The sequence below is a fragment of the Crinia signifera genome, chromosome 1 (assembly GCF_055691185.1).
Source record: "Crinia signifera chromosome 1, ASM5569118v1, whole genome shotgun sequence".
Taxonomy (NCBI): Eukaryota; Metazoa; Chordata; class Amphibia; order Anura; family Myobatrachidae; genus Crinia; species Crinia signifera.
The window spans coordinates 429,084,302-429,105,836 of record NC_139217.1 but is presented as its reverse complement, the minus strand read 5'-3'; the positions used below and the strand labels follow the sequence as shown (position 1 = coordinate 429,105,836).

General features: G+C 45.4%; 1 protein-coding gene across 1 annotated transcript; it reads right to left on the bottom strand.

Annotated features, from left to right (window-relative positions):
• Positions 1–12,336: 12,336 nt before the first annotated feature.
• On the bottom strand, positions 12,337–21,210 carry LOC146019743 (betaine--homocysteine S-methyltransferase 1). The gene is made up of 8 exons (XM_083152273.1): positions 21,056–21,210; positions 19,315–19,447; positions 18,819–18,937; positions 17,123–17,314; positions 15,798–15,945; positions 14,196–14,378; positions 13,720–13,948; positions 12,337–12,811 (listed from the first exon to the last, which is right to left on the bottom strand). The coding sequence occupies exons 1-8, from the start codon at positions 21,071–21,073 to the stop codon at positions 12,637–12,639; spliced, it is 1,197 nt and encodes a 398-aa protein (XP_083008399.1). The 5' UTR covers positions 21,074–21,210; the 3' UTR covers positions 12,337–12,636.
• Positions 21,211–21,535: the final 325 nt, after the last annotated feature.

The window sequence follows — 21,535 nt, the reverse complement described above, 5'->3', positions numbered from 1 at the left end:
TCATTATTGTAGTTGATACTATCACTGATGTCTGGTGAGTACATTGATTTATTCTCTTTTTAACACATGTATGTTTGTTATGTGTTGGTGACTTTTTTCTGTGTTGATGTATGATTTGTTTGCAGATATATATATATATATGATATTTGAATTTATTAACATGTTTAGGCAGGCAGGCAGGCAGGCAGACAGGCAGCCAGGCAGGCAGCCAGGCAGCGCTGGTGTATAATGGTGGACTCAGGATACCTGCACGTATGTGTATGTGTCTTTTAAACATAAATGTACGCATACACATAGATGCATAGAGTAAGTAATGCGAAGTACAGCTATGCGTTGCCAAGCTATAGCACGCGTTGCTTGGCGGTGCGATGCGTTATTCGATTTGCAAAGTGCATACACACTGTGTTTAATATATATCAGATTTGTTCATTGCCATACATCAGCACTACCGTTTTTAAGGCATGCGAATTTTTCGCCATTTGTGTTGGCGCAGAGACGCTGTTCATGTAAAGATGAACAATAAAGTTATTAACACAAATAACTGTGATAAACTTATTACAGCACATGATTGGTTGATTGATGCCAGTGCTAACATGGCGGAGTCACGCAGAGCAGAGCCATTTTCGCCTGCGGAGCTTCGGGCACTGGTCTCCGTCATGGAGACAAGGCTGGGCCGTGCAGGGCCCTTTATTACCAATGGGCAGAAATGGCGAGCCTATGCTGCGGCAGGGCGCCGTATTTACGCCCGCACCCGGGTGCGGAGGAGCATTGCCCAATTGGAGAGGCGCTGGTCAGACCTCCGCAGGCGCCAGCCAGAGCTACTGCAGGAGATTAGGAGGGAAATAGCTGATTGTGAGTATTTTCGCTATGAAATTTCGCACTTTCATCATAGCATATATAAGCAATAAAAATTGTAGAATGTTAAGTGGGTGTCCATGGGTTTCAAAGTCCATAGACTGTTATGTGTGCTTCTTCCTGGTTAACATGCAGTCATGTGCCTTTTATATGTAATTACATAGCATTATTGATTCTGATGCATACAATGTGCCTGATGTAATATGTGTTAACCATTGATAAATGCAAGGGTTGTAATGATTTCACAAATTACTAACAATCACATAATAACTTAAATTTCAGATTTTTTAGTCCATTAACAGTAAGGAGCAACTTTCAAGCATCGTTTTCGATCATTATCACCCTTCCATGAATCTCTTGTTATGGCTTAATACATGTGCCCCAATGACCCGACATTGACAATGATGTTTGTTTTCTCCCACACAGCACGAGCCCGAGCACGACAGGCACGGGAAGAGGCAGAGGCAGCCCAGGCCGAGGAGGAGGTGCCTGAGGAGATGCAACAGGATGATGTGGAGGAGGAGGTGCCGGAGGTGGTGGAGGAGGAGGATGTTGTTGTGGAGGAGGAGGAGCAAGTGCAGGAGGAGGTGGTGGAGGAGGAGGATGTTGTGGAGGAGGAGGAGCAAGTGCAGGAGGAGGTGGTGGAGGAGGAGGAGTATGTTGTGGAGGAGGAGGAGCAAGTGGTGGAGGAGGAGGAGGAGGAGGAGGTGCCTGAGGAGGTGTTGGTGGCGGAGGAGGATGTGGAGGAGGTGGCTGACGAGGTGTTGGTGGCGGAGGAGGATGTGGAGGAGGTGGCTGAGGCGGTCGGGCCTATTGAGGAGGCCAGGAATGTCCAGGAGGCGGCCGATTCAGAGGGTGAGGAGGCGTGTGAGGTGGTGGAGGCAGAACAGATCGGTATGTATACATAATGCATCATTCATCAATTATTTGTACTTGTATTTGTTATGTAGCACTGGTGAGGAAAAATTTGGTTACAATACTATTAATAAATAACACAAAGTGGGTAGCTACAGATACAGGTACGGGTTAGATGGGGTGACCAAGGCATCCCTTTCATCCAGGACACATCTTAATTACACAGGTTTGTGGGATGGCTTGGAGCTCCATTTTGACTGCCACATAACCGTTGTAGTTAAACAGGATCCTGGAGTAAAGGGATGAGTTTATCATTTTTGGATTAAATTCACCTGCTGCAAGCGTAGATTCTGTCCCATCATATAGCTGAATATATGTTTTAGGTGAATGATATTTATAAACTATATGATGTATGCTATAAATGGAGTATGGCCAGGCCTGCCTTAGAATGGAGTCACAAGTTGTCAGTGTCCCTGGAGCCTCCTCTACCTAAACACCCCCTGTGGTTCAGATTGTTTTTTTCCCCTCACAGAATTGTAGGTTGGTTTAGACTGAATTATGATTTTGAGGATGTGTACTGTGCATTCCTGACATTTGCATAACTCCCATGCAACAAACCATCACTGAACTTAGACTGAGGAGATTGTGACAAGTTGTTATTGACGGAGGACATGACATGCTTGTCATTGGTTAGTCATGGGTGGGTTGTGAATCAGAAGAAACACTACGACTGGTAGGTCTTCTGCAGAGTAAAGGGTAGAGGGACAAAAACACAGTATTAATTAAATAAGTTTGCATGTATGTATATATGTATGTGTCATATATATTTATCTATGTGTGTCTCTATCTCTCTACATATATATATATATATATATATATATATATATATATATATATATATACATACATACATGTCACCTTGCATTTCTTTGATTTATGTAGCAGTATGTGAAATGTATGCATGAATATCATGACTAATTTTTGCCCCTTTTACATGCCCACAGATGCCACAACACAAGCAGATGAGGGTGTTCGTGGGGCCCTCATGCGGATGCGCCACCATTTACAGCTGCTAATTGCAGACCTGCAGGACCTTAGCGACTTGCTAATGTAATTTTTTTGTATTTTTTTATATTTAAATGTTAAAAAGTTGTCAGAATAAATGTTTTATGCAAGTTCGAAGTTGTCGGTTTTCTTTTCACATTAAACAGTATATGTGTAGATTGTTTATAATATTTTACACAGGGACAAATACAAACCATTGCACTTGAATTGATGTAAGGGTTAATGTGTGCAATGGATGTGTTAGGCATGGGTTTAAGTATATATTGGCATTTAATTGATTCCAATTACAAATAAACATTTTTTTATGAGGATAGGTAATTGAATAAGTGGCTCATGTGATGTATTGCAGAATAGACATAATAGTGGGTAGTTCTGCGTAAATACACCGCTTCCGTGCGGATGCACCGCTTGCCATCCATTCGGATGCGGTATCACAGTGCATACTCTGTAATACCGTGCAGAATCTGAGTGTGTCCACCGCACACGCATGGTTTGTATGTCGTCCGTAAACACGCCCTGTTCTTAAAGAGTGAGTCCGTCCGAATGCGGAGGACACGTGGGCGTTTCTACGGACGATGGCCGCACGCTGCCGCACAGCGTGGCGTGCGGCCCGCACCGTAACAATTCGGGAATATACGCAACGATCAGAATAAGGGCCATGGTTTTGTCCATCTAAGAAGGATTTTGTCAGAAAGAGTGAACTATAATAAGGCCCTATGTGTAAGCAGCAACATCACCACTTTTGATTTTTAGAAGCTTTAGTAAATGACCCCTTACACAGCAGATGCTGTATACTTACAGGAAATTCACACACAAGAAGGGTATATCTGAAATTGAGGAATGGTAATACTGGCTGATAGCTGCATGTGGGAGGGTGAATGTGAGTGGGAGCACCTTAGATAGAGAAAATAAAAAATAATTATCTAGTAAATAGCACAGTTCTTAAGCAAAATGTATTTAAATAGGAAATAAAACTACAGATTTGCATTAACAAATATCAAAGGCTGAGTATATGTCCCCTTAAAATGTACCCAGGGCTGCCATCAGAAATTGTGGTCCCCTAACAAAATAGGCAGGGCCCCCCCTTCCCTTTTCCGAACACCTGGGATACCTGGTGAGACCTGTGTCTGCAGCACTGGCCGCACTACTCAACCTCTACATTACTTCAAGGGAAATATGAACTTGTTTATGACTAATTATACTTTATAAACTCTAATCCTGGACGCCCTTTCTATCTGTGCCCATGACTGGAGACTCCCTCCCCCCCCCCCCACACACTACCACCACCACCACCCCGATGGCTGCCCTGAATGTACCACAAATTCCGAGGCAGACACAGTTCTGATTTGGGAATTTACTGGGTTTCTGGTCTAGTGTGAATGGGGGTCTCGGACTGGGACCCGGGAAATTCCCAGGTTGATAGACCCTGATCGTACCCATGTAGTTGGGGCTCTTATGTCTGAAAGTGGAATTAGTTTAAGCTATACTGCTAAGAATAAGCTGTATTGTGGGATTGAGAGAAAGTATTGTGGGGACTGCCATTTTTGTGTAAAGCATGTTATTTTATACAATACAATTTTGACATCTATAGAACATATTTTTCTTTCATGAAGATACAAAATGGGTATATTTAATAAAATTATCTAGTGTCTAGGCTGGCAAAATGACATGGGTGCCAAGATGCCAAATTAAACCTTAGTTTCAGTTTGGAATGATCTGGAATTCTGCAGCGATGCGATGGTGACACATGAATAACATGATGGGCCGGCCGCCTATCTGAATACTCATGATATGCATACTGTACAATGTAATTACACACTGTACTCCAAACAAAATAAAATGTAGTTTTCTTCTTCTACCACCAGGGGGCACAGGGATACAATCTTTCAGTTTTGTTTTGGCAGAAGCAATTGCCGGGAACCATTTTAGTTCTTTATTTACAGTTTCTTATATAGCGCAGCAGATTCTATTGCCCTTTACAATTGTAGACAGAGATAAAACAAACTGGGTAACAACAGACAGACTTGAAAGTAAGAGGGCCCTGCTGCAAGCTTACAATCTATAGGATTTTAGTTATTAAGTGGTGTTACGGTACTTATGTATTATCTGGGCTGCCGATTTTTTGATTGTATGCCTTAACTTAAGGCATACAATCAGATGCGATGCGATGCAATATCGCATCGCATACGACCATATCGCATGCGATGCGATGACCCGATTTTTCCATAGGATTCAATGTTAAAATGGACTGAGTCCATTTTAACATGGAATTCAATGGTAAAAAGGGGTCCTTTTCATACCCCTACTATCCAAGTGGGCATGGAGTTGGATATAAACCTGTGGCGAGCGTAGCGAGCCACCGAGCCCGAAGCGTGGCGAGCGGACTGTATTCTGTGTCCCCTCGCGGGGCTCGCTACGCTCGCCACGCTTCGGGCTCGGTGGCTCGCTACGCTCGCCACAGGTTTATATCCAACTCCATGCCCACTTGGATAGTAGGGGTATGAAAAGGACCTCTTTTTCCCATTGAATTCCATGTTAAAATGGACTCAGTTCATTTTAACATTGAATCCTATGGAAAAATCGGGTCCATCGCATCGCATGCGATATGGTCGGATGCGATGCGATGGACCCGATTTCAAAATCGGCAGCCCAGTTAGTACATAAGTACCGGTGTTACTTCTAATTAATTTTATTAGCTTTCATTAATTTGTCCTAGTGATCTGTGTAAGACGTCCTATAGAATGTCCTCACAGGTGCTCCAACATCCAGCGCCTGTGGACCCCCAGCGGCACCTCAAAACAGGACACTGCAATTAGCGGTGACAACTATACCCCTGAGGGTCTTCACAAGAGAGGGAGGCAGGTACATCATGTTAGTGCCTCCCCATGGTTCTGTTTGATAGATCTACAGTGTCTACATAACATTTAACTGGCTTGTTCTTGCTTCACCATCCATGTCGGCATAGAGGGATAATATAATAGTGCGCAGGCAGCAATCATACTTGCTCCTGCCCCCCTGGCAACACGGCAGGGGGGCGGGAGCAAGGGTGACATCACTTGCCCCCCCCCCCCTCATCCCGGAAAACTCAGTGATTTGCGGGCCGCAAAGAGGGGGCGGAGCTTAAATGATGCGAAATGCCGCAATTGCGTCATTTTAGCCCAGCCCCCTCTCTGTGGACCTGCGATTTCAGGTAATTAAACCAGCGGGCAAGGAGGGAGCAGGGGCAATTACCAGAATGTGGGAGACTTGCCCACCTTCCGGGGGGGCGGGAGGCGGACCCGATTTCCGGGAGGCTCCCGGCCATTCCGGGAGGGTAGGCAAGCCTGGCAGTGAGCCATGTGAGGCTACATGTTACACTAATCGGGGTCCATATTGACAGATTTCACGTGTGTCTACCCTTTCCATGTTCTGTGCGCATATAGTTAATACCTATGTATGGTTTTCTTGGGGTGGGTCCTGCGCACTGGGCTTTTCCTGGGGGGGGGGGGGGGGGGCGCGGTGCTAGCTGCTGCACTTATCTGGTGACCGTTCCGGATGGTTTGGCAAATTGTTTTCTTTCTGGTAGTGCTGCGCTTTGCTCCTTGGGGTTGTGTGGGTGATAATGAATGGATGATTGCTAAGTGGTTATGAATTACGTTTTATTTGAACAAAGTGCAGGTTTATACAGGGTGCATACAATGTGGATACAAAGTATCGGTTTACCTGTTACATAACGTGCAGTTGTAATTATATAATAAAAAAAAAAAGGGTAAATACAATCAATGCGTATTGTGGGCTTAAATGATGCGGGTTTGGCAGTGGTGACTGTTGTTTTATGTCACCTGCCGGTGGGTCAGGTAGCGGCGTCCCGCTGGCCTGTACCCTGAGTGTCCTCGATATCCTTCGTGCGGTGGTGGTAAGTGGCAAAAAAGTTTCTGAGTCTTTGAGTGCCCAGGTGTGCTTTTGTAGGTGGGGGTACAGTTGTGGTTGGGGGTACAGTCAAGGAGGAGTCGGCGATGTTCTTATACCTCCTCGTATGTTCTCCTGACGGGTGTTTTGGGGTCAGGGCTTTCAGTTGATGGTTGCGGACGGGCAGGGAGGTTTGCTATGGCCGGTCTGGACTCACCGTGTGCTGTTTCCCCGCGGGTGGGTCTCCCCGTTGAAGGCTGGATGGTGTCCTGCTTCCCCCGGTGTAACTCGCCGTGGGTACCGCTAGCGTGGCGTGTCTGGCGGGGGTCGCGGGCGGGTGATGCTTGTGATCGCAGCCCGCCGCCCGTAGTTTCCCGCCGACGGACCTGTCAATACTCACCTCCCCTGGATCCGTCTTCGGGTTCGGCGTGTGTGGCTTGCTGCGTCCGGCACGCAGCGAGTTACACCGGGGGAGGCAGGACACCATCCAGCCTTCAACGGGGAGACCCACCCGCGGGGAAACAGCACACGGTAAATCCAGACCGGCCATAGCAAACCGCCCTGCCCGTCCGCAACCATCAACTGAAAGCCCTGACCCCAAAACACCTGTCAGGAGAACATACGAGGAGGTATAAGAACATCGCCGGCTCCTCCTTGACTGTACCCCCAACCACAACTGTACCCCCACCTACAAAAGCACACCTGGGCACTCAAAGACTCAGAAACTTTTTTGCCACTTACCACCACCGCATGAAGGATATCGAGGATACTCAGGGCACAGGCCAGCGGGACGCCGCTACCTGACCCACCGGCAGGTGACATAAAACAACAGTCACCACTGCCAAACCCGCATTATTTAAGCCCATAATACGCATTGATTGTATTTACCCTTTTTTTTTTTTATTATATAATTACAACTGCACGTTATGTAACAGGTAAACCGATACTTTGTATCCACATTGTATGCACCCTGTATAAACCTGCACTTTGATCAAATAAAACGTAATTCATAACCACTTAGCAATCATCCATTCATTATCACCCACACAACCCCAAGGAGCAAAGCGCAGCACTACCAGAAAGAAAACAATAATACCTATGTATACCTAAAGATCTATGTCCTATTATAGATGTAAAAACATAGACATAAACCTTACGGTTTCACATGTCAAATTAAGGCTACTTAGGCATCATCTGAAAATTCACAAAACGACTTAATTTGTACCACTAAAACTAGAAAGCAATGAAATTCCCATCTTAAAAGCAGATATTATATCACAGACTCCAACTGTATTGATATAGCTGGTATAGTACCTTTTTTAATGGTCTGTACTGACTAAACATTCCTGTACCAATTGTGCTGGATTTAGCTGCAGCTCAGCGCTTCACAGGCGGCTCCTCCCTTCACAGCTGATGTCTGTGTCCTGTGTCCATGCTGCTGAGTATCCGCGGGCTGAATGCTCCCTGCTGGCTGCGGGTCTAGGGGAGCGGGATGGCAGCGGCCCCTAAAATGCACCATAGCCCAGCGTCCTTGCAGCAGCCAGCATATGCCATGTCCTGCTGCTGCGGGGATAGCCACATTTCCGCGGCCAAGGCATCGGCATCCCGTTCCCATGGAGACTGCTGGGCTGACACATGCTGGCTGCAGTGTGTCCCAGTTGCAGCAATGTGTGCATAAAGCCTGTGCATTACTTGCAGCGGATGTTGGAGGGTATGTTATATGCCAATCATACAAAGCTAAATACCCGTGACCTGGGTATTTAGTGGCCCATCTATCATTGATCCATTTGCAATGTGATCTGGATGGAATATTACCTTATTGTAAAATGTATCATTCCCCGCTGGCAGGGACAGGACTCCGAAAGGAGCCGGTCCCTGCGATGTGCTGAGCCAGAAGCCAGTGGGTCTGCGCATGCGTGGTTAGCTCTGACCACGCTGTCCCGGCAGTGCTGTGTGTAGCCCATAGACTACAATGGGCTACCGCTATCTCAGAATGGCGGTAGCCCGGGAATGCGATGTGCTGCTGCCCGATGTTAATACATCAGACAGTACAAGAGACATTACAGCAGGGATCAGAGATTCCTGCTGCGGTCCCTCCTGATACATTCGGGGGATAAAGGTACTTAATATTTGCGGCTAACCCCCAAAAATACCTATTTTCGGGAAATTAGCCGCAAATATTGTTTGATAAATGTGGCCCTATAGCCTCACCTATTTCTCTATTTGTGGTGCTTTACCATTCAGTGAAGGGCCCCATATGCTATACACCAAGGTTTTGTTTCTTTCATTGGTGTGCTAGGACATTCTTGGTTGGCTTGACAACGTCTGCAAAGAATTATGCACCCTGGAAGGTGGGGTGTTCCTATATTACCTGGCTGTTGACCCTCTACTAATGTACTTTCTTCTTAAGCTGTGTACACACGGGGCGATAGGGTCTGAAATCGCTGGAAATATGGTCGCAGGCGACCATATTGCCAGTGATGGCAGTGTGCCCCAGCGATAAATCGCCGGGTGCGCGCTCCCACCAGCGACCATATTTCCAGAGATTTCAGCACCTATCACCCCGTGTGTACACAGCTTAATCCCTGTCTCAGGCCTCTGTGCCTGGCTTTTCACAGCCACGTGGAATGAGGTTCCTTAAAATGGTGCCTGCTCCTACCATCACCAGACTGAAACATTGTAACCGTGTGCCCCCTAAGGAGTCAAAGGAAACAATGTAACTAGGAAAGAACACAAATCCCATTATTAGGTACTTATGTAATATCTGGGCTCCCGTTTTTCTTATGAGACCGCGTCCCCTCGCCACGCTTCAGGCACGGTGGCTCGCTGCGCTCGCCACACTATATAAAATCAACTCCATGCGTAGTTGGATAGTAGGGGTATGAAAAAATGGTGTGCATTTAACATGGGAGCCCAGATAATACATAAGTACCCATTATTACTTTTTTAATGATCACAAGATGGTTTGAGTTACATATGACTGTACAGTTTCTATAATGCACAAGTTGCTAATGCTGTCCTTAAACACTCTGTTCCACAGTTCACGCAGTGGAGTTGTTGGCCCACAGATGATAGGACGAAATCAGTTTTTGGGTAAAAAATATTTTGCCCTGCTCTCTTTACTTATTTTTCTATGCTGTTAGGGAAAATCTTGTGGCTCTGGGTGTCACTAATGGAATTAATGGATTGGCTAGATCATGTAATAGGACACCCATAATCTGAGTTGATACAAGTTAAATCAACAAATGTCACAATGACACAATGCTACATAGTGTGTGTGCATGGATTTGAATCCTGCACTTCTGAATCATAACCAATCGGGGGGCCTAAAGGCACTTTGTGCCGATAATTGGGTGAAATCGGCCCAAAATCGCAGGTGTGTGATATCTGATCCGATGCGCGGTCCCGTGCGCATCGGACCGGATCAGGGAGGTCGGACGGTCAGTACATATGATCACGTCCGACCTCCCTGTATGCATATGCCTGCCCACCTGACAGGCATATGCATGCAAACACCGGGGGAGCAGTGGGGTGGGCAGCGGGTCCCTGAGCGCCGGGGAGTGCTGACCTGGCCGGGCGGTGATGTTTATATATATCAGCAGCGCTGCGGGAGTCGGGAGGGGACGTGGTGCCGGGTGCCGTGAGTGCTGCTGGCTGACCTGGCCGGCCCCGACATGTGATAAATCGCAAGCGATTTATCACATGTCAAATTTGGCTCATCAAGTGCCAAATTGTGTGTGAGCCTCCCGGGGAGCTCCCGGGCGGCTCACAGGAGAATTGGGTCCGACTTGTCTTAAGGACAAGTCGGCCTAATGTATGGGGGGCCTTTACACCCAGGGCTTAAAGTGGTCATGCATAGGTGGGGGAACTCAGTTCTCTAAGCCTCCTAATGACCCCCCTCCCCCCCATTAGACAGAGACAGGACCAGTGGTAGGGTTTTAGCATGCACCTGCAAACTAGAATGGTTTTCTGTGAGAATTACTGTGCAGGGCCAATGTGGAGGTTAAAATGTTCCACCTCACCATTAGAGGTGGTGGAACTCAGTTCCACCCCGTTCCCCCTCACTTTAACCCCAAACCCATTACTGACATAGTAGAGAAGTGTATCTAGTGCTTACCTTTTGGTAGATGTGCAGTGATAAGGGAGAAGTGGAAACCAATCAGCACTGACATAATATCTATCATTTGCATAATATAAAATTATACAGAGCAGCTGATTGGTTGCCAGGGGCCACTTCTCACTTATCACTGCTTCATACATCGGGTATGGATAGAGAGCAACTAGGTTGGCAAGCTTTAGGTCAACACCACTAGGTCAACACGCATAAAGGTTGACATGACTGAAGGCCGACATGTGGTTCGTTCGACATGGGTTTTTTCAATTATTTTGTCCTGATTGTCTACAGTCGACATGAACACCAAAACAGTCGACATGGACGACAAAACGTAGCTACTTGTCCCCTCGAATGGCTCACTGCACTCGCTACGCTTGGCACACTATTTTGTTCTCCCGCCATGCCCTAGTGGATGGTAGGGCATGAAATACCGCCTGTCGGCACCAAAAACCCCACGTCGACCTTGCCCATGTCGACATTATGACCCTGTTGACCTTCAGTCATGTCGACCTAATGGTTTTAGACCTAGTGACTGTATCCCCATACATCTACCCCTGAGTGCCTATAGCAGTAGTTCCCAAACTGTGTGCCTAGACAAGCTGAGTGCCTCAGGACACTTGCAGGGCTGCCTTGGGTTGGTGGACCAGGATCAAGTTACAGTATTATTCATGGGCAATGTAACAGGCAAACCCAGTGCTGGTGGTTACCAAAACCAAATCCTGTCCCTCACCACATAACTGACATATAAATACAATGCACCTAATTTAATATTTTTTCTGAATTTCTCAATAAGAAACTTTTGGCCTAGGGGTGCCTTTAAAACATTTTTATGCTCTAGGGCAGGGGAAGCCAACTCCAGTCCTCGAGAGCTACCAACAGTGCACGTTTTCCAGCTCACCTCACAGTTACACAGGTGCACTCATTACTAACTGACACATTTTAAAAGATCCACAGGTGGAGCTAATTTCTTCACTTGGGATTCTGTGAGGAGACCTGGAAAACGTTAACTGTTGGTAGCTCTCGAGGACTGGAGTTGGCTAGCCCTGCTCTAGGGTGTTGTGATTAAAAAAAGTTTAGGAACCACTGTACTATACCAGTATGTAGACTGCAAATGCCAGGACCCATACTAATTGAAACCACAGAAGGGAAGGGGTGGGTAATTCTGATGGTTGACGCACACAGTCTTTTGTGCACATGTGCAAGTCCACAGCGATTCACAATGTCGCCGGGCTGTTAGTGTGGGTGGAGGAAGGGGGGGGGGGGGGGAGGGGGCATAGGGAGACGGGTCCAGGTGTCACCCATGGGAGCACTGGATATCTGTATTTTTTTTAATTAAATGTTTAACTTAATATTGTGCATTTTGCTTTATTATTATTTATGTGACTACTTTACCTGCCACAATGCTAAATACTCTTTTGTCTTGGTGTTAGCTTTTGTACTGCAATACACACAATTTCCATTTGGTGGCAATGTTGTTTTAATGTAGCACTCATGAGTGTGTGATTCTGGCCAATGGCCGCGTTATTTTCCTACCAATGAATCCACAGACCATAAAAAAGTTGTTTAAAGAAATGTTTATTTTTTTGATGTAAGCATTTAGCTGCAATTCTGTTACACATCAGCATCACTGGCATTTAGTTTTCTTTGTAGTTCATTACAGGAATCATTTGACACAGTGTTATAGAAGGAGGACAGTCAGGGACACATTGGGGCCTGCTTATTAGCCTGTGTAATGTGCATGGTGTGCTGTAACCCAGCGTATCCATTGCGGTGTCAGACAAGGCCAGTGGGTTACAGGACTTGTGTGCACAGGTCACCATCCTACTGAAGTCACCTATACGGTGGAGAACTAGTCTGACTTAAATGGTTTGTTTGGAAAATAGTTCCCTCAGCTGCTGTTCAGTAGTTGCTTCTTTCTGCTGCATCAGCTCCGTGTGTCCTTTGGTCACTCCCCAGGAATCTGGCTTAGACAGAGAAGGACAGTACGGTCTTCCAGATGCAGGGTGCAGCTTCTCCCAATAGTCTCGCCTGGCTCTGTAACACAAGAACACCAATGGGATGCAGACGTAAAGCAGGTGCCTTCCCAAGCAAAACCTCCCTGTTACCAGCCACAGAAGGTCTGCGGCATGAACAGAGATACATGATTGTGACCTGACTGCACTGTAATTATACAGGTGGCAGCCTTATGACTATTGGTTGGCCACAATTGCACAGAGGTATCGGGTACAATTACAACAAAGACATAATGCAGATAATGAACTGCTGCAAAGTGTTTGTTTTTTAGTGCTTTCAGGTTCTAGGTGTGGTGAAATACAGCAGTATTCATTTATTATAATTAGTTAAAATTCAGATACTAGTGGAAATCTCTGCCTTCTGTGTTGGCGGATTTTATCCTTGTTAGCCAATGGGGACGCAAAACTATCCCATGGCTGAGCAGAGACATAGGGGGAAATGGAATAGGATAAGAGATTTGGGAAGTAATCTCCAGTTTTTAAAGCGGCAATCATTTACACTTCAAAATCCAAGTGGTTTTGCCGTGTAAATGGTTGCCACTTTAAAAAAAAAAAAAAAAAAAAAAAAAAAACACCTGGAGATTTCTTACCAAATCTCTCAATTTCTGAATCTCTCATCCTATTAAATTTCACCCATATATCCCATCAGCACGGGGTCTGCAGATAAAGGAAAAGATGGCAACCCGTACCATGCCAGCTTGTAGTGTACACAGCCATTACAAAGATCTCTCATTCTCACCCCAGAGCTTTTCTGCTCCACGAGATCACCTTTCTCCCTCTATTAAATAAGGATTGTTTCAAAGGGTTTTTAAAACATGTATTTTAGGTCCCACTGCGAAATCACATAACATAGATATTGTATTCTGTTTTTAAGGTATCAGAGGATTGAAGAGATGATGGCGTGCACAAAGAGCTCTGTTAGTACCGTACCTTGCTCTGACCCAGGGTTTAGTGTGCATTTCCAGCCCACAGCCCCAGCTGCCATGTTTCTCCGAGCCTTGCGGTAAGAACCCTCTTTCCGGAGCCAGCTCCTCTGCTATCGCTCTGGTGTGATACGGCTCAAACCCACAGCAGCCACCAATGTACCTCACCCCAAGATTATAGGCCTCCCGGGCATACTTGTGAATATCCCATCTGGTCACAATTCTTGGTTCCAAACCTAAAATATGCAGAGTGTGACATAACAAAACTTCTCAGCAACATCACTGTTAGAGAGGAGAACACAATAGATATAATGCAATAACTCATATGGGGACATTGCCAGTGTCATGAATAAAAGCCTGAAGAAGCCTCCATCTGTTAGGGACATCTCAGAACTGATCAGCGATTCTGTGTATTGGGCAGAAAGTGTGAACCAGCTATTCTTCAGCATCAAACTCTGTAATAGTGTTACCCTTTGGACTTACCAAAGGGAAATTCTGGAAGGTCAATGAAGCCTTGTTTTCCACAGTCAGGCGTGTGATACGCAAGTGGTTGTGTCATCAGATGCGCCTTCACATTGGCTGCTGCCAGACCTTCCTTCATGAGCTTTACCGTTGCCACACAGGTCATAGGGTCAAAATGGCAATTCACTCCCACAACAGAAGCACCTACACCAGGGAACAGGGAGTCTGGTTAGAAGGTCATCGCTGGAATAACTGGCTCAGTCCCAGTATGCAGCCGACAATCAGCCACGCAGTTAGTGACCACAACTCTCTGGCCACAATCCCAGTCGTTTCTCAATAATGTCCCAGTTGTGCAAATACAGAGGCCAGTGACTGCCTGTTCTTACAGAACTTTCCATAGTAGAATACCCAGGAACACAGAGGAATACATAACCCTGCACTTCCTTATAGGACCCCTACATATACAGTAGCCCCTAGTCAGATCGCTTTAGCATCTAGCAAGACAGCAGTTAGACCCAAGAGAGCTACACAGTGCTCTAGAAACAGGTGTCACAATAAGTTCAAGGGAGATGTGACATGAACAGTGTTACGTGACAGTACTAAGATATTTCAAGTTTACAGTCTGCCACTAGTAAGAGTGTAATCCTATGTACTTCATTCTATTCCAAGCTCTGTGTTCAAGTTAGGTAGAGAGGACAGCTGGGGCTCTGATCACTAAGGTAAGTGTTCACACTTATCAATAAGAGGAGAACGCCTATTATTAAGTGTCAGACTTTTTCCATGCCATACCTCCCCATGTGACAGGTAGCATGGAACACCTGCTGCACAATGGCCCTTATTCAGATCTGATAGCAGTACAAATGGGAAAATGGGCAAAACTATGTGCACTGCAGGTGGGGCAGATGTAACATGTGCAGAGAGAGTTAAATTTGGGTGGGATGTGTTGAAACTGAAATCTAAATTGCAGTGTAAAAATAATGCAGCCAGTATTTACCCTGCACATAAACAAAATAGATCACACAAATCTAACTCTCTATACATGTTACATCTGCCCCACCTGCAGTGCACATGCTTTTGCCCATTTTGAGAACAAGTTTGTACTGCGATCCGATCTGAATAAGAGCCAATATTACATTCTAGAAGACATCCTACACACTGTGCTGGTTGCAACATAGTCGTCTGCTGAGTGTTTGCAGTGTCTTTACTAATACTCTGCAGAGTTAGATGTAGTGTTAAGGAGTTTGTATCGCAGTGCATGAGGATTTAGATGATTTTAGGTGTGTCAAGTACACCAGTAGTGTTTTAGCCTAAAGAACTACCTTTTACCAAAACACACTAACCCTGAGCGTGCCAACACAGTTCAGGTGAAGAGGAATTGTTATGTTCCTACATAGATCAATTTTGTATTGTGTTTATCCATGACTTTGGTCCCTACCCATACTGTTGGGATGTGTGTGCCTGCTACAAGGACTCTGGGCCAGATGTAGAAAGCGTAAAAAAAAAAAAAAGTGTGTAGTAGCAAGCGTTGTTTTCCCCTCATATCACACATGGCGCAGTGTGAACACACCATAGATTTATTGTTCAACCACTGTTCCCCTTAGCGCACATAAATACACAACTCACCAGCTTTTGCCAACCGGACAGCACACTCTCCAGCTGACACCCCATTTAAGTCTCCTTCTGGCCCAATACATAAGGTGGCAGCAATTGGTTTTCCAGCCTCTTTCAACACCTGCACAGCCCACACAGCCTCCTCCACATGCTCAAAGTACTGGAATTAGAAAAACATACAAGGGAAACCATTACCTAAGCCAATTATTACAGACGTATGCCGGTAGGCTTTAACCTTCATTAATAATGGAAGTAAAACAGACATCGGTCCATTTCAACAGCTACTTACACAGGACTATAAAATAGAGCCAGTACAAGGACAAGGATTCCAAACACACGTTGTAGCGTATGTGTTAGGACACTGCATGCACCATTTGGGAGAGACTATTGGGGGGGGGGGGGGGGGGTATTCAGACTGTTGGAATATCTCCAACAGTCAGAAATATCATCCAATTCAACCAAAGCTATTCCCTCTCTGACTGTCGGCAACTTTGACAGTCGGAAAACATGTGGATCGCCCAAAAAAAGAATTAAAAAATATATTTTTAAATATTTAAAAGTATTTTATGTAGATTCCACTTTTTAAAGAGCCGAATCTGCATGTGGGAAAGAGAGCTGAGATTGAATAGATGTGTGCCCATATTTCTGGCTGTAGGAAATTGCGGCACACATTGGGGGAATGTGGTGTTATGTTGCTATGGGCAACCAATCAGAATCTACTTATTTAGCACCCTTTAGAAGATAGACAGGATCTGATTGGTTGCCCATAGCAACATTACATGTGAAGTAGAATACACATCTTAGTAAATTCCCCCCATTGAATCATCCCCTATGAGGTAAGTTTACTAAAGATTCTAAAAATTAAATGATATTTGCATATAGCAACCAATCAGAGTCGGTCTATAATTTCTCTATTACATCCTAGAAAATGATAGGCAGAATTTGATTGGTTGCTATGGGAAACATCAGCTCTATTTTTTTAGAAGCTTTAGTAGATTTTCCCCATGAACACTGCGTGGGACTCCCATGACAATTATTGGGAGAATACTTGACCCTAAGGAGGACACTACAATTTGTCAATATGAATATGAAGCACCAATGTACTGGTGAATGGTAAACGGTGAACGGTAAATTAGATTTGGGCGACTTATTTTGTTTCTGTGCAGGGTAAATACTAACTGCTTTATTTTTACACTGCAATATAGATCTCACTTTTAAGTAAAACCCCACCCAAATCTAACTCTCTCTGCCCCACCTGCAGTGCACATGGTTTTATCCATTTGAGAAGGAATTTGCGTCTGAGAGTGAACCAGAATAAGGCCCTATGTTCTTGGTACCTCAGCAATGAGAAAGTCCACATTCTTTTTTACGAAGACATCCAGCTGCTTTCGGAAAATAGATTTCACCTCCACTTCACTCTTACAGCTGAGGTACGATGGAGTCTGGCTGACCCCGCCAGCAACCAGGGCATCGCCTTCATTGGCCACCTCCCGGGCGATGTCACATGCAGCCTCATTGACTCTCTGACCCTGGAAATATGCACAATTATGTCAGGTTCACAGTCTCAACTGTATCATGCATGTCAGTTATGGAACACACACAAGTTATCTAAGATGGATTAATGAAGGGGGCAGCATTCTATTAGAAGTATAATTGACATTAAATAAGAGCTTTCCATTGTGGAGGATGAGCATTTTGGAACAGACCCATTGCCAAAGACACACTAATCAACTGGAGTCTAAATGGCTGCACTATAAAACCAAAACTTAGTATAAAAGGTGCTTGTGCACATAGGGCGATCCTTTTCATTGGGCATCAGCCTACAACTGACAGTTTGTGCACAGAAAACGTGACCATAACGGATGTCGCGTATGTGTATACTGAGACTTGAGAATCTAGTGGTAGACATCTCAATCTTTTTTCTAGGATCCATAAAAGAATTGCAGAATCTGAACTCATTAGCATATTAGACAGTTAAGAGGTTCAGAAAAGACCCAACAGCTATGTGACAATGGGGCAGATGTATTAAGCCTTAACAAGAGATAAATGCAAGGCTGATAAAGAGAGATAAACGTCCAGCCAATCACATCCTAACTGCCATGTTACAGACTGTGTTTGAAAAAAGTCAGTAAGGAGCGGATTGGCTGGACGTTTATCTCTCTATCACCCTTGCATTTATCTCTTGTTAAGGCTTAATACATCTGCCCCATTGTGACTGGTATACTTTTGTTAGATAAAGTATTGCGCAACCATTAGATACAGATAATTGTATCAAAGTATAAGAAAGATGTGATGCTACATATAGAACTGAGGTTACATCAGATCAAAAACATTGGCAACTATAGTTTTATGTAATAAGTTACATTGTACTCAGTGCATAAGCCAGTGGTTCCAGAACTCTGTCCTCAGGCACACTTATAGTACAGGTTCTAACAATGTCCATGCTTGACTAGTTACGCCACCAGTTCAGGCATGGACATCCTATGACTGTGGCCCATCAGGCAGACTGAGGAGCAGATGTATTATGTGGCACATATTGCATCTCTAGAACTCCTGCTTCGCCTCTAACCTGAAGCAGCAAGCACTACGGAGTAGATGTATAAACAGCCCGTATGATGTGTTGGGTAGGGACCGCACGTGTCTCTACTCCCGGCAAGCCCATTGGGCCAGATCTCCTGTGCAGCCAGGGGCAGTGCTGCTGGCTACTGATCAGCCCCCTGCACCTGGAGTGAACATTAATACTCAAAAGTTATAAACAGGAAAAGGTTGTTATCATGTATATAGTTAAAAAGGTCATCTAGTGTGTATGCATCTTAATACAGGTTAACTCTAGTCCTCATGCACTCACAACTACTTATCTTACCCAGGCAGGATAATTACTGGCCCACCCTAGTACAGAAAGACAACTGGGCACAATTTAAAAAAAGAAACAAAGAAATCCTGAAAACCTGCTGTGTGAGGACCGGGGGTTAAGTGTTCTCAGTGCTCGTGCATGATTGTGATTAGTGCGACTCGCCTTTACCAGACACTTACAGAGATCTTTTCTCCAACATAGTTCCCTCGGTTCTCCAGCTTGTCATCACTGGCATAGAAAGTAAACGTCTGCATGACATTGGCCCCAGCTCTAAGGAATTCCCTGTGTAGCTGTCGCACTGTGAGGGGACAAGAAAGCTGGATTATTCAACATTGCAGATCACATTCATACAATATAATAATCCTTTGGTCATTAAGGCACTAGAGCAGATGAATGGGGAAACTCTATAGTGCCTTTCCAGCCACCAGTGGTACTGGATTTGGATTGGTTCAGCTCATCATACAGGCTGCCGGCACACGGTGCTGCATTCCTCACATGGAATTTGTGCTAAAATAGCCCCGGCTATGGAATTTCACCGCACACTTGTCTGTGGCTTTTGATGTATGGCATCCCTTCACCACAAATCTCCCACTGACGCCAACAAATATACCTTTAATGTTTATATATGGTGTAAAGAAACAAACTGTACATAAGAACTTACACAGATGACCATACCTGCCTCTGGATGTTCTACAGCGGCTTCTGGTGTCCATGGCCCAGCTTTCACATAACCCCTTTTCTCCAAGGCAAATACGAAGCCCCCATCTCCGATAACAACCTCTCCGGCATCCAGGCGTTCCAGTAGGCCCTAGGAGAAATGACACAGGGTCCGATTTCACTGCGCATGTCTGAAGCACGGCCTTACTTCAGTCCTCACTTCTCAGAGCATGACATAAACCCTCCGGGGGCCACCGCTGTCCATCCAGAGACAAGATTTGACCATCCCAGATGCGTAACTCCTGCCTAAGGTGTCCACCTTTGTAGGTCTTGTCTGTGAGGCTCTAACACTGTCTGGCCAGATGTGCCAAGGAATGGCAACTAGTTCTACAGCGCCAAACTTCTAGGTCAAGGTCTAATAAGTTCTGCCCAAAAATATTTCCTGTGTGCTGAAGCAAATGGTTGCGCCATTACATTGGGCTGCGGACAGGTAGTCTAGTCAGACAGTCAATAGGGTGACACCAAAAGTTAGACATGCCCACCCCCCGGCCTTCCCCTCCCGAATAAGGCAAGGTCTATTGGGCAGTAGTCATCTAAACCAGTGGTAGCCAACCCTAGCCCTCAAGAGCTACCAACAGTTCACATTTTCCAGACAACCTAGCTGCTGCACAGCTGCACTCATTAATCACTGACACATTTTAAAAGATACACAGATGGAGCTAATTAGCTCACTTGTGATTCTGTGAGGAGACCTGCAAAACATGCACTGTTGGTAGCTCTCGAGGACTAGGGTTGGCTACCCCAGATCTAAACCAATTGTGGTGGTTTAAAGTCCTCTTAAACAGACAGACAGACGGCTTCTGTGTTCTACTGCATATGACAGGTTATGTGCCAGTACCATGTGAAAGTGTCATTTGTCTTTAACCTTCACTAATGTCATCTTGGAGATTTCTATTTTTTTTAAAGTAAAATTTCCAGTTGAGTAGAGAAAATAAAAAATGTGAAAGACTCATGTTGACCATGTGCTGTGTTGACTATTGTGTCAACCTAGTGACCATGTCGTCCAAATTTGATCAACCTACTTACTCAACCCAAAGTCTGGATCCTAGAAAGAGTAGGGAGTGAGCCTTTTGCAAGTTTTAAGAACCAAATAGTCTACATACAGTACATGCACTGCTCAGTAGATTACATGAATAAACCCACCCAGAGACCCATCTACTGTATATGCAGCTTTCATGTTCTCCCCTTCTGCACATACTGTAGGCGTTCTTCACAAGTAGTTATATGACATGCAGAAACTACAAGGCTTATAGAAGCCTAAATGCATCTGCCACCTAACCCCACCAAGCCGGCAATGCTAGAAGCATCTGTTACACGTGTCAGTGCCCCCTGTCAGTGTTCGCACTGGGGATGCAGCACTTGGCTATAATAGCTCAGACAAAAGCAAGTCCAAGTTGACAGGCAAGCAGCCTAAAGTAAAAGGACAGCAGGATGGGGGCACCACCCAGGACGCCCCCAGATCTTCCCCCATCACTGGTACAGTATATTGACCAGCAGCAGTACCCAACCTATTAAGTACAGTCCCCTGGATCAGATGTCATGTCCAAGTTTAGAAAAGGCACAACCTAACAAAAGCATAGTACCCCTGCTCCACATTACACCAGTGCCTGATTCCCAGGAAAGTGGTAACTGTCCCACCATAATAAGGGATCTCCTCTCTATGCAAGTTAGATAGCAAACAAGATAAGGAATCACTTACTCTCTTAGCTGGTGCCATTGCTGAGATGTGTGCAGCAGCTGTGTCTCACTGCCAATCACTGCCCCAGCTTTTATATCAATGGGCAGGAGGGGGCGTGGCCGTATTGGGCTGTTTTCTTCTCTGTGATTGGTGGGTTCTCTGCCCACCTTCCCTTGTCCCGATGTTTGCAGACTAGATACACAGAACATCATCATCATCAGTTATCTGTACTAGCACAAACACACGTGTCCTTAAGCGCAGGTTCCAGTGCCAAGCAATATATGTAACGTGTGCTAGCCTAGATGGAGGGATATGGTAACGTGCAGTCACTAACCTCCTTGCGGGGGGACTAAGTAAAAACCGGACCCGGATAAGACACCGGAACGCCGGACCAGACATCAAACTCTGCATTCCGGAGCTTATAGTGTCTGGTCCGAGGGGTGTCCCATGCGGGGGGTGTCTTGTCCGGGGGGATGCCTGTGATTGCTCACACCAGGGACA

Excerpts from the sequence above, each read along its gene's own strand:
- LOC146019743 (XM_083152273.1), bottom strand. Across the intron at positions 18,938-19,314 it reads TGTAGAACATCCAGAGGCAG|TGCGACAGCTACACAGGGAA; the intron begins GTATGGTCATCT and ends GTCCCCTCACAG. Across the intron at positions 12,812-13,719 it reads AAACCCTGGGTCAGAGCAAG|AGCCAGGCGAGACTATTGGG; the intron begins GTACGGTACTAA and ends CTTGTGTTACAG.